We start from the raw sequence: 13,383 nt of genomic DNA, 5'->3' as shown, positions 1-13,383 counted from the left end.
AACCCCCTCACCCTCTGTCCTGTGAATATGACTTTATTTAAAAATAAGGTCTTTACAGATGTAATTAAGTAAAAATAAGGTCATATTCAAGTCAGACAGGCCCTCAATCCACTGTTGATTGTTTTTGTTTTTATTTTGAGACAGGGTTTCATTCTGTCACCCAGGCTGGAGGGCAGTGTTGCAATCATAGCTCATTGCAGCCTCAACCTTCTGTCTCAAGCGATCCCCTGCCTCAGCCTCCCGAGTAGCTAGGACCATACACGTGCGCCACCACACCTAGCTAAGATTTCTATGTTTTAAGCCATCCAGTGTGTGGGACTTTGTTGTGGAAGTCCTAGAAAACTAATCCACCTGCCTCGGGAGTTAGGTCATTGACAGGCAAGGCTGTCCTGGTTGTCCTGGAGCCCAGAGCCACACTGGGCTTGATGGGTATGCCACCTGGGTCCAGGCCTGGGGCTGCTGGGCTGGCCCAGGCATGGAGGAAGCCAGCTCGCCAGTCCCGGGGCTGTGCGCTGAGTGCCTTACCGTGTATCTGCAGCTCAGCGCTGAGGCAGGCCTCGCCTGGGAACCCCGCCCACAACAAAGCCTCACTGTTGTGCCAGCTCCAGCCGGAGAGCCCCAGGTGCCCATCATGGTAACAGCAGCTCACAGAGTAGTTGAGGAATGTGGGCCCCATCAGGATGCGTCCAGAATGCTCGAAGCCGGAGCTGCCATTGTGAATGTCCACAGAGACCTGGAATGACACCAAGGAGATACCGGACCGCCCTGTGCAGAGAGAGCCAGCCTGGGTCAAGCTGGCACTGGCTCCCACAAACCCTGGGGTTATCAGTGCCACCCACGTCGCTGCGGTGGGAGGAACTCAAACCCTCTTGAAGGAGCAGGTTTGATAACCAACGTGGTTACTGCAGCTAATTACACATGCACCCAGGAGACCACAGAGAAAACACGGAGAAAGCAATCAGGAAGCGGGACAGGCAGGGGATAGTGAGCCCGGGGAGGACGGCTGGAGAAAGACTTTGGGAAGACCAAGATGTCCTGGCTGGTGCGAAACAGGTTGCAAACCACAGCATACATCTGTTGTTGTCAATAAAGTTATTGGAACACAGCCCTGCCTGTTTGTCAGAGGCATTTGAACCAGAGCAACTCCATCTTGAATAGGGGCTGGGTAAAATGAGGCTGAGACCTACTGGGCTGCATTCCCAGGAGGTTAGGCATCCTAAGACACAAGATGACATAGGAGGTCAGCACAGGATACAGGTCATAAAGACCTTGCTGATAAAACAGGTTGCAGTAAAGAAGCCAGCTAAATCCCACCAAACCAAGACGGTGACAAGAGTGACCTCTGGTCGTCCTCACTGCTACACTCCCACCAGCACCATGACAGTTTACAGATGTCATGGCAACGTCTGGAAGTCACCCTATATTGTCTAAAAAGGGGAGGCGTGAATAAGTCACCCCTTGTTTACCATATCATCAAGAAATAGCCATAAAAATGGGCAACCAGCAGCCCTGAATTCTTTCTTGCACAAGATCCAAGAACCCTCCCTTGGGGTCTGGATCGAGATCCCGTTCCGGTAACATGTTCACGTCCCATTCCCGTGGCTGCTTTCACAACACAATAGCAGCAGGATGGAGGCGTTGTGGCAGAGACTGCAGGGCCACAGAGCCTAAGACATTTACTATCTGGCCCTTGATGGGAAAAGTTTCTCAAACTCTGCTGTGAGATGTAATTCCCTCCCACACCACCCCACAACTGTCTCAGTAAAACCTCCAGTGAGGCTGCTGTGAGATGTAATTCCCTCCCACGCCACCCCACAACTGTCTCAGTAAAACCTCCAGTGAGGCTGCTGTGAGATGTAATTCCCTCCCACGCCACCCCACAACTGTCTCAGTAAAACCTCCAGTGAGGCCAGGCACAGTGGCTCATGCCTGTAATCCCGGCACTTTGGGAGGCAAAGGCAGACAGATCACTTGAGGTCAGGAGTTTGAGACCATCCTGGCCAACGTGGCAAAACCCCATCTCTACTAAACATACAAAAATTAGCCAGGCATGGTAGTGGGTGTCTATAATCCCAGTTACTCAGGAGGCTGAGGCGGGGGAATCTCTTGAACCCGGGGGGCGGAGGTTGCAGTGAGCTGAGATCAGGCTACTGTACTCCAGCCTGGGCGAAAGGGTGAAACTCCGTCTCAAAAAACAAAACAAAACAAAACAAAACAAAAAAAAACAAAACAAAACAAAAAAAACTTTCAGTGAAATCTCCACCACCTCTACCACCATTATTGAAGGAGCTACCCAGGCATAAAGGAGCAGGAATGAGAGAGGGGGAGAGGACACCCTGGTCCCCTACAACCCAAAGAATGAGCAGCAGCCCAGCCGTGACTGCATCACCCGGGCTGAGAAATGCAACGTCTCAGGCCCCACCCCAGACCTGCTGAATCAAACCTGCATTTTAACGCCCTCCCCGATTATGCCTGTGTACTGGGTGTGCGGGAAGCCCCACTCTAGGCAGAAGACGGCCGCCTCTGCCGTGGGACCCCACAGGAGGTCCAGGTCTGCTAGGCTCTGATCATATGCCACCCACCCTCTGGGATGACAGCACAGGACCCAAGGCTGGACTTGTCCTGAGTTTCAGGGGGCTCTATACTGCTGGCCAGCTCTGCCAAACTGTCCCCATCCACACTGGGCCACACCCATGCCTGCCTGCTAGGCCTCTCCTGGTGTCACTGCTGACCTTGATGGCGCCAAGATCAGACGGGCCCCAGGCACTCAGGCTCAGGGCAGATCCAGACACTCAGTGTGACAGCAGAGAGGCTAGGGCTGAGCTCTCTGTCACTATCCACGGAGCGCTTCCCTGACCCCAGCCGCAGTGGGCAGAGCTGGGGAAACTGAGGCCTGAGCCCTCGTCACCACACAGCTGGCTCCCTGGACTTTCCCCCCAGGAGTAGGCATTCCCAGGGTCCAGTCAACCCTAGACCAGGGGTTGCAAACTGGTGGCCCTTTAGCTGATAAGTTTTATGTGGTCATTCACGCTGGTATTTTTTGTGTTTTTTTTTTTTTTTGAGACTGAGTCTTGCTCTGCCACCCAGGCCGGAGTGCAATGGCACAATCTTGGCTCACTGCAACCTTCGCCTCCTGGGTTCAAACGATTCTCCTGCCTCCGCCTCCCAAGTAGCTGGGATTACAGGCATGCGCCACCATGCCCAGCTAATTTTTTGTATTTTTAGTAGAGACAGGGTTTCACCATGTTGGCCAGGCTGGTCTCAAACTCCTGACCTCAAGTGATCTGCCCACCTTGGCCTCCCAATGTGTTGGGATATACGACATCTTGTATAATTCTGTTTGTGTGAAATTTCCAGAACAGACAAACGCATAGGGACGGAAGGCAGATTCGTGGTTGTTGGGGACCAGGGAGGAGGGGATTGGAGGGACAGCTGATGGGTATGGGGTTTCCACTGGGGTGTTGAAAAGTTCTGGAACTTGCAAGCACCGATGATTGTAGAATAGTGTGAACGAACGTAGCATCCCCGAGTTGTACACTTTAAAATGGTTTTACATTATTACACATATTTTTCAACAAGAAATGTGAAAAGATGCATATGATGTGGAGGGTTTGAGACGTGGCACACACTCTGTAGTCCCCCACACAGCCCAGTGACACATTTCAGTTCTCCACCTGCCCCCAAAGTCTTCGAGTTTGCAACCCCTGTACCCAACGCATGCAGGTTTATCATTGAAACAGCAGGAACAGGCTGGGTACATGGCCGACGCCTGTAATCCCAGCACTTTGGGAGGCCGAAACAGCCCGATCACTTGAGGTCAGGAGTTCAAGACAAGCCTGGCCAACATGGTGAAACGCTGTCTATACTAAAAATACAAAAATTTAGCTGGGCGTGGTGGCGGGCACCTGTAATCCCACCTACCTGGCAGGCTGAGGCAGGAGACAATTGAACCTGGTAGGCAGAGGTTGCAGTGAGCTGAGGTCATGCCGCTACACTCAAGCCTGGGCAACTGAGCAAGACTCCGTCTCAGAAAAGGATGGAATGGAACGGAACAGAACGGAAAGGAAAGGGAAGGAAAGGAAAGGAAAGGAAAAAAGGAAAGGAAAGGAAAAGAAACAGCAGCAACAGCGGCAGCAGCTGCGATCATTGCCTGAGCACGCAGCAGGTGGTGAGGCCCCTCACTGTTTTATGTCACCTGTTTTATGAGGCAGAAACGGCTACTCATGGGTCAACAAAGTTGACTGAGCACCTGCTACATGCCAGGCCCCGTCTTAAACCTGGGGATACTACCCTGCACAAAACAGAAATGCCTGAGCCCGTGACGCTTAGGTGGCAGTGGTGGGCGGCAGACAGGACAAGGAGAAAGGCACTGTGCTTCCTGCCTGCACCCTCGGCAGAGAGAGCTTGAAGCCACCTGAGCTGAACTGCACCCCAGCCCTGAGTTCCACGGTCCACTTGTCTCACGATGCCAGGACATGCCGACCACCAGTCCAGCTGCCCACTGACCCAGCTGCCCATGACAGAGGTGGGCTTGCAACCCTTGGGTCCCGGTTGATGTCTACCTGTGTTTGCAGATGGGACCACTCGATGACCGTCAGGTTGAGCTGATGCCCCTGGGAACTGGGAGTCCAGGTGCATGTCACCAGGGATGTGGGGGGTCTTGAAGGAGTGGGACCATGTGAGTATCTCCTGGCAGCGACCTCAGCCCCGGGCCACACCACAGGCAGCCCCTGTGAACAGGCTGTGCCAGCCCCCCACAACCATCCAGCCCAGGACAGAGACCCCATACCTCAAGAGGCTGCCCAGCGATGTCCCCTCGGCACCGTCCGAACAGCTGGGTGGGCGAGGCGTCTCCACTGCAGTTGACCTACAGAGACCAGTGGGTGGGAAGGGGCTGGCTTCTTCCCTGACCCCAGAGTGAACTGTCATGGGTGCCAAGATCCCACTTGACCCCGCCGCCCTTTGGAGAAGCCACCGTGGGCAAATAACCCCAAAGAGAGGTTTGCACAGAGACTTGAGGGCGAAGCCACATCATCATCATCAAATGAAGGTAAACGGAGCTCCCAGCATGCAGGGCCTCCACGCCAGGCACGGTGCTAACTGAACCACAGAGGAACCATGGGGGGAGGTGGCAGATGAGGAAACTGAGTCACGCAAGTCAGGGAAAGAGGAAGCACCTTGCGTGTGGTCACACAGTCAGCGATGGTACAGCCTGGCTTCAGGCCAGGAGCGCTGCTCACTCACATTCCCTCTCCCACCATGGACGGTTTAGCCACCCTCAGGGACAGGCACCGAGGTGGTTTCCTGCTTTTCATTTCTGAGAACAATGAAGAAGACAGCTGCGGGTGTGGGGCTTCTCCAGGGTAGGGGCCCCGGGGAGGAACTGAGGGACCAGGCCCTCCACCATCTTCATTCTACCAGGCAGGGCCTTGTACAGGCTGCACCTGGCCCACGTGGGCACCCAACCCACTCACCTCCAGCTGGGAGGGCAGGGTGCCCTGCAGCCCTGAGAGGCCGTGGTGCAGCCCCAGCACCAGCCCCTGGCGGCCACCCTCTGCCTTCCTCTCCAAGGCTGCGCGGAGCTGCTCGCCATCCATGTTCACAGTCAGCCCGGCCGCCAGACTGCGTCCCACACTCTGGGCAGAAGCAAAGCTGTTGGGTGTCCCTGGGACCCACTGTCCCCCGAGAGGGCCCAGGTGCAGCCCCCTCTTCACTCACCTGGAAGTGCCCATGGCTGTCTAAGGAGAAGGGGAGGCCCCAGTGCTTGAGGCTGGGCATGGTGTGGGTGTGACGGAGGCTGGCATGGAGCTGGAGGCCCGGGGACTCAGGGGTCAGGTCCTCCAGGCCAAGGGCAGCGTCTAGCTGACCCACCGCGTTCCGCAGTGCCAGGCGTGCTGAGCAGTTGGAAGCCACGTGGGTGAGAAACAGGAGCATCCCTGCATTGGAGGGGAGTCCTGGGGGAAGAGGCCAGTGGGCAGGAGTGGGCAGAGCCCCAGAGACCACTCAGCCCAGTCCACTGCATTTAGTCAGGATGGGAACATGACAGGAGCCTGGCCAGCACACCTGCTCTCTAGAGAATCCCCTGAGCCCCACAGCTCCAGGTCCTACTGCCCCCAATATACCAGGTTAAGCTATCTGAAACTGTCAACATTTCACAGAAATGGCGATTTCATGTGACCCAACCTCACAGCACAATTGCCACACGCAGTCGGTGTTAAGACCCATGTCCCCTTAGGATTTCCAGCTCCCCGAGGAAAGGGCCCAAATCTCAGAGGGAAACAGGGATCTGATCATGTGTCCTCCCTTGCTGCTGCACCTGGGGGCCCCTCCAGGCCTGGAGGGAACATCTGAGAAGCTTGAGCAGGGGCTGTTGGGATTATTTCATAGCTCTGGTCCCAGAGGGCATCTTTGGGGTCCTGGCTAGGCCAGGTGTCCACGCTGCACGAGCTGTCCCAGGGAATGGGGGGTGGGAGGCCTGGAGGGGGCTGGTGGCAGGGGCTGTCACCATCTGATTTGAAGCACGTCAATACGGTAACAACTGGTGTCCTGAACCTGCATGTTCTGGCTGAATCACGGCCCCGGGAAGGAGACGCAGGTGTGCCAGGGAAGCCAGCAGGGGAAAGAAATGAAGCTGGAATGTGAATCTGGGGGTTGGAGGCTCATTTATCCCCCCTGCCTTGGCTCCAGGACTTAAAAGTCTTGGAGGAAGAAGCTGTTCTGCCTGGACCACTCATACTACCTGCATCACTCAGTGTGCTGATATTGTGTGTCAGGCCACCCGCAAGCTGGCTGTGCCCGGGGCCCCAGGAGCAGGCGCCACCCAGAGCCAGGCTGGCCGCGTGGGCCTGGATGCTGGCCTGGGCCCTCAGGTTCCTCGTCTGGACCTGCAGCCGGCCCTTCAGATGGAGCTCTCCAGGCAAGGCCTGGCTGCTGTTCTGGACGAGGACACAGGTCACGCTGCGCACGCTGGTGTCGTTCCCTGCCTTCTCATGCTTGTCCCGCAGGAGGAAGCCCAGCTCAGCTGAGTCAGCAGTGACCCTGAGGGTGCCTGCAGAGGATGGTAGAGAAGAACAGAGCAGGGGCGGCTCAGGGAAATGAGCTGCTTTGGAGAGGAGGGAAAAGAATTTGGGGGTAGGAAGTTGCTAGATTCACGATGTCGCACATGTAACTCATGTCAGAAATGGCACATTTGTGAAATCCATCAAAGTACACCAGCTCCCTCCCAGGATACTCTGAAAATCAAGGGAGCTAATTCACAAAATAATTCAGAAAATCTGAATAGCTCTATATAAATATAGAGCTATATATTTATATACCTCTATACATTTTCCAAAAAACTCCCACAAAGAACGCTCCAGACGTCTTCGCTGGTAAAGTCGATCAGACGTTTAGGGAACATCACCACCAATCTCATACAAAGTCGTTCAGAAAAGAAAAGAGAATACTCGACTTGGTTTATGAAATTGGCATAAACCTCATACCAAACCTGACAAGAGCTTTGCAAAAAAGGAAAATTACAACCCAATAGTGCCATGAACAGACACCAACTTTCTTAACAAAGTGTTAGAAAACCAAATTCAATTACATATAGAAGGAAAGAAAAATACATGAAAAAATGCAGGGAATCCCACTAAAGCAAGGTTGGTTTCACACTGAAGACCAATTTAATTCACTCTATTAACAAAATTAAAGTGAAAAACCCTATGAATATGTACTAGATTCAGAAAAGGCATTTGACTACATTCAACACCCATTCTTAAGAATAAAAACTGGCCAGGCGCGGTGGCTCATGCCTGTAATCCCAGCACTTTGGGAAGCTGAGGCAGGCAGATCACTTGAGGTCAGGAGTTTGAGACCAGCCTGGCCAACATGGTGAAACCCTGTGTCTACTAAGAATATAAAAATTAGCCAGGTGTGATGGCGCATGCCTGTAATCCCAGCTACTTGGGAGGCTAAAGCAGGAGAATCGCTTGAAACTGAGAGGCAGAGGTTGCAGGTTGCAGTGAGCAGAGATTGTACCACTGTACTCCAGTCTGGGAGACAGGGCAAGACTCTGTCTCTAAAAAACAAAAAAAACTCTGCAAAACCAATAGCAAACATTAAAATTATTCGTGGAAATTTTGAACATTTTCTTTGTAAGATTGAGAACAAGGTAAGAGTTTTTGCTCTTAGCATATTTATTCAACATCATATACTGTTATTTCTTAGCCACTGCAATAAGGAAAAAAAAACCTAAATGGCATAAAAATATCAGGCCAGGCTGGGTGCAGTGGCTCATACCTGTAATCCTAGTACTTTGGGAAGTTGAGGTAGGAGGACTGTTTAAGCTCAGGCATTCCAGACCAGCCTGGGCAACAACGGGAGACCCCACCTCTAAAAAAAAAAATTATCTGGGCATGGTGGCATGTACCTGGAGTCCCAGCTACTTGGGAGGCTAAGGCAGGAGGATTGCTTGAGCCCAGGAGTTTGAGGCTGCAGTGAGCCACGATCATCCCACTGCACTTCAGTTTGAGCGACAGAACAAGACTTCAACTCAAAAAAAAGAAAAAAGGTATAAAAATCAAAATGGAAGAAAATATTCTATTCCAGAATATATAAAGAGTATCTACAACTCAATAAAAGACAATTTAATAAATGGGTAAAAAAAAAAATTGATGTGACCTGTCTCAAAGGAAGCTACATGAACAAATAACACACATGAAGAAGTGCTTGGCCAGGCACGGTGGCTCACACCTATAATCCCAGCACTTTCGGGGGCCTAGGTGGGCAGGTCACCTGAGGTCAGGAGTTCAAGACCAGCCTGACCAACATGGAGAAACCCTATCTCTACTAATAATACAAAAAAAAAATTAGCCAGACATGGTGATGCAGGCCTGTAATCCCAGCTACTCAGGAGGCTGAGGCACGAGAATTGCAGAGGTTGCAGTGAGCTGAGATGGCGCCATTGCACTCCAGCCTGGGCAACAAAAGCAAAACTCCATCTCAAAAAAAAAAAAAAAAAAAAAAAAAAAAAAGGGCTCAACATCATTCATCAACAGGGAAATGCAAATTAAAGCCACAAGGAGAAACCACTAGACACTAATTTGATTATTTTTTTGAGACAGGGTCTCATTCTGTTGCCCAGGCTGGAATGCAGTGGCATAACCATGGCTCACTGTAATGTCAACCTCCCAGGCTCAAGCGATCCTCCCACCCCAGCCTCCATGTAGCTGGGACTATAGGCATGCATCACCATGCCCAGCTAATTTTTAAAAAATTTTTGTAGCGACAGAGTCTCCCTATGTTGCCTAGGCTAGTCTGAAACTCCCAGCCTCAAGTAACCTGCCCTCCTCAGACTCCCAAAATGCTGGGATTATAGGTGTGAGCCACTGCTCCCAGCTGAGATGTACACATTTCTTTTTATGTAAATTTTACACCAGAGGAAGGAAGAAAGGGAAGGAGACTAAGAGCAGGGAGAATTGTAAGCAAATTTTGAGCTTTAGTTCATGACGTGTGTGATAATCCATTTGGGTGTAAGGCATTCTGATGTCTACAACTCACTCTGAAAAGCATCAAAAATAACATAGATGGATGTGTTACAGGAAAGCGGTCTGGATCCAGACCCCAAGAGAGGCTTCTTGGATCTCCCACAAGAAAGAATTCAGGGCAAGTCCATGGTGCAAAGCAAAAGCAAGTTTATTAAGAAAGGAAAGGAATAAAGAATGGCTACTCCAGACAGAGCAGCCCTAAGGGCTACTGGTTGCCCATTACTATGGTTATTTCTTGATTATATGCTAAACTAGGGGTGGATTATTCATGCCTCCCCTTTGTGTTTATTTTGAGACTGAGTTTCGCTCTTGTTGCCCAGGCTGGAGTGCAGGGGCGTCATCTCTCACTGCAACCTCCACCTTCCAGGTTCAAGTGATTCACCTGCTTCAGCTTCCTGAGTAGCTGCGATTACAGGCATGTGCCACCACACCTGGCTAATTTTTTTTTGTATTTTTAGTAGAGATGGGGTTGCACCATGTTGGCCAGGCTAGTCTCGAATTCCTGATCTCAGGTGATCCACCTGCCTCAACCTCCCAAAGTGCTGAGATTACAGGCGTAAGCCACCGCGGCCGGCACAACCCTCCCCTTTTTAGACCATATGGGGTAACTTCCTGATGTTGCCATGGCATTTGTGAAAGATCATGGCGCTGGTGGGAATGTAGTAATGAGAACGAACAGAGGACGCTCTCGTCGCCATCTTGGTTCTGGTGGGATGTCACCATCTTGGTTTTGGTGGGATTCAGCCAGCTTCTTTACGGAAACCTGTTTTATCAGCAAGGTCTTTATGACCCGCTTCTTGTGCCGACCTCCTGTCTCACCCTGTGACTGAGTGCCTTAACCTCCTGGGAATGCAGCCCAGTAGGTCTCAGCCTCATTTTACCCAGCTCCTATTCAAGATGGGGTTGCTGTGGTTTACACACCTCTGACAGATGGACAGTGGATAGGGGATAAAGAAAATAACACAAAATGCAAACAATTATAACATTTAGGTTATAATTCACGTGCAATTCAACTTTTCTATATTCGTGAAACCTTGTTTGGGAAATGGGGAGGGGAGGGGAGGGGGAGGAGCTGTCTTGTAGGGACTCCCGGGGGGGAAACCAAGAAAAATCGGGCACTGAAATAATAATGATTATGACAGATTACTGAATAAAATAAGAATCCATGAGTCCCTACTGAGGTTAAGAAAGGAAGAAGGAGGGTGATATGGTTTGCACCTGTGTCCCCAGCAACTCTCATGTTGAATTGTAATCCCCAACGTCAGGGGTGGGGCCTGGTGGGAGGTGACTGGGTGACCTGGGAGCGGATTTCTCATAAACAATTTAGCAGCATCCCCTTGTACTGTCCTTTCGATAGTGAGATCTGGTTGTTTAAACTTGTGTAGCAGCTCCCCCCTCTTTCTCTTAATCCTGCTCTGGCCCTGTGACGTGCTGGCAGAGAAGAAGATGTACCATGCTTCCAGTACAGCCTGCAGAACTACGAGCCAACGTCTTTATAAATTACCTACTCTCAGGATGTGATAGCATTGCAAGGACAGACTAATACAGAAGGGAAGGGAAGGGCAAAGGGAGTAAGCAGGGAGAGCATTCTCCCTAAGCAATGAATTATTATTATTTTTTGAGACAGAGTCTCACTCTATCACCCAGGATGGAGTGCAGTGGTGTGATCTTGGCTCACTGCAACCTCTGCCTCCTGTGTTCGAGTGATTCTCATGCCTCAGCCTCCTGAGGAGCTGGGACTAAAGGCGTGCACCGCCACCCTGGCTAATTTTTGTATTTTCAGTAGCGACGGGGTTTCACCATGTTGGCCAGGCTGGTCTTGAACTCCTGGCCTCAAGTGATCTGCCTGCCTCAGCCTCCCAAAGTGCTGGGATTATAGGCGTGAGCCACCATGCCTGGCCTGTAAGCAATAAATTAAAAAAAAAATTAGAAAAATCCCCATTTGGCAACCATAACAGTAACAGACTCAGACAAGCATCATCAGTGGATGCTAAAACTACGAGGGTCACAATTCGATGAGAACATAGAATACTTACATGACTTCTAAGTATCTTCCCCCAATTACTTATTAATTACAAAGGAAATAACTAAAAGCTTTACAGGCAAGGAACCTGGCAACCCCAGCTTAATCAAGAGATCAAAGCTAATGTCACCAACGTTGGACAAACAGACAGAAGGTGCCACCTGACAGGAGGCTGCCTCATTTCTGTGGTGTCCTACCAACAGGCTTTCTACCAACAGACAGAGGGCTGTTTCACAACATGACTGCCCTGTACCCTTCAAAATGTAAATAACTGTCAGGCGCGGTGGCTCACACCTGTAATCCCAGCACTTTGGGAGCGGAGGCAGATCGATCACTTGAGGCCAGGAGTTTGAGACCAGCCTGGTCAACATGGTGAAACCCCGTCTCTATTAAAAATACAAAAAAAATTAGCCAGGTGTGATGCTGTGTTCCTGCAATCCCAGCTACTCCGGAGGCTGAGGCAGCAGAATCGCTTGAACCTGGGAGGCGGAGGTTGCAGTGAGCTGAGATTGCTCCATTGCACTCCAGCCTGGGGGACAAGAGCAAAACTCAGTCTCAAAAAAGAAAATGAAAAAAAAGAATTATCATGTCTGCAATCTAGGAAAACACAATTCAGGAATAAAATAATATGTTAAATATACGTACACATAGAGAGAATATGAATATGAGAATGATAAAGGAAATGTAAAATGTTAGTAACTGATTAATCTGGGCAAAGGGCCTGTGCGATTCTTTGCACTGTTCTTGCAACTTTTCTACAAGTCTAGTGTTACGTCAAAATAAAAGGTATTCCAAAAAAATACGCTTGGGAAACCCTGCACCCAACTCCCCCTCCTGGAGATATACAATGTCCATTAGCGTGTTAAAGGCTCTGACAAGTCCTGCATAAGGGACCCTATTCAGTTTTTAGTGAGCAGATTTTCTTTGTCAGAATGCATGTTCATTTCACACAAAGGGGAATCATCCATATCCCTTTATCTAAACCTGTGGACATGCCAGTGTGAGATGCTGGAGTTGGAGCATCACTGGACTTGGGTGGAACTGAATCTACCTTGCAGTTTCATAGAAAGTGCTTGCCGCTGCCCGCATGGCGTTCCCCAGGCCCTCACCCTCTTGAAGCGTCTCCTTCTGCTTCAGCCTTCCTGTGAGTGTCAGGAGGTGGGGCATCGTTGCCCAGCCAGCCACCGTGTGCCGGGTTTGGCTCTGGAAGGTCAGAATCCGGCCTCCCCTCCATTCCTCTGATGCCCTGAGGAGCAGCTGTGCTGTGTTCTGGTCCAGCAGTGCCTTGGAAAACAGCCAAATCCTAGGCAGTGAAGTAAGGGGGTTAAGATCATGGGCTTTGCAGTCAGGCAAACCTGGGTTCCAATCTCAATGATGCTGCCCACTAACAGGATGACCTGGGACAAGGACATAACCTCTCTGAGCATCAGTTTCTCCTTCTGCAAAGCGGAGAATAAAGTGGACATACTGATATCGAGCTTTTTTTTCTATTTTTATTTTTTTCCTAGGAGACAGAGTGACTCTGTCACCCAGGCTGGAATACAGTGGCACGATCTCAGCTCACTGCAACCTCCGCCTCCTGGGTTCAAGCGATTCTCCTGTCTCAGCCTCCTGAGTAGCTGGGATTGCAGGGACCCGCCACAACAGCTGGCTAGTTTTTGTATTTTTAGTAGAGATGGGGTTTCACCACATTGCCCAGGCTGGTCTCGAACTCCTGACCTCAGGTGATCTGCCCGCCTTGGTCTCCCAAAGTGCTGAGATTACAGGCATGAGCTGCTGTGCCTGGCCTTGAACTGATATTGATATTGATACTGACAGGTACTCAACCAGGTA

The 13,383-nt window shown here is 50.8% G+C and overlaps 1 protein-coding gene across 2 annotated transcripts in view; it reads right to left on the bottom strand.

The window, feature by feature from the left end:
* Positions 1-13,383, bottom strand: part of LOC100440962 (uncharacterized) — a 129,372-nt gene that overhangs the window by 45,278 nt on the left and 70,711 nt on the right. For both annotated transcript variants that reach the window (XM_054534705.2, XM_054534707.2), the window contains exons 30-35: positions 12,660-12,853; positions 6,740-7,048; positions 5,719-5,954; positions 5,475-5,636; positions 4,790-4,867; positions 526-733 (exon numbers count right to left, since the gene is read on the bottom strand). In XM_054534705.2, the coding sequence (XP_054390680.1) occupies positions 526-733; positions 4,790-4,867; positions 5,475-5,636; positions 5,719-5,954; positions 6,740-7,048; positions 12,660-12,853 (1,187 nt within the window). The remainder of the gene's footprint in view (positions 1-525; positions 734-4,789; positions 4,868-5,474; positions 5,637-5,718; positions 5,955-6,739; positions 7,049-12,659; positions 12,854-13,383) is intronic.

This window comes from Pongo abelii, chromosome 18 (genome assembly GCF_028885655.2).
Source record: "Pongo abelii isolate AG06213 chromosome 18, NHGRI_mPonAbe1-v2.0_pri, whole genome shotgun sequence".
NCBI classification, from domain to species: domain Eukaryota; kingdom Metazoa; phylum Chordata; class Mammalia; order Primates; family Hominidae; genus Pongo; species Pongo abelii.
The sequence above is the reverse complement of the archived record's forward strand: the minus strand, read 5'-3'. Positions and strand labels throughout refer to the sequence as shown.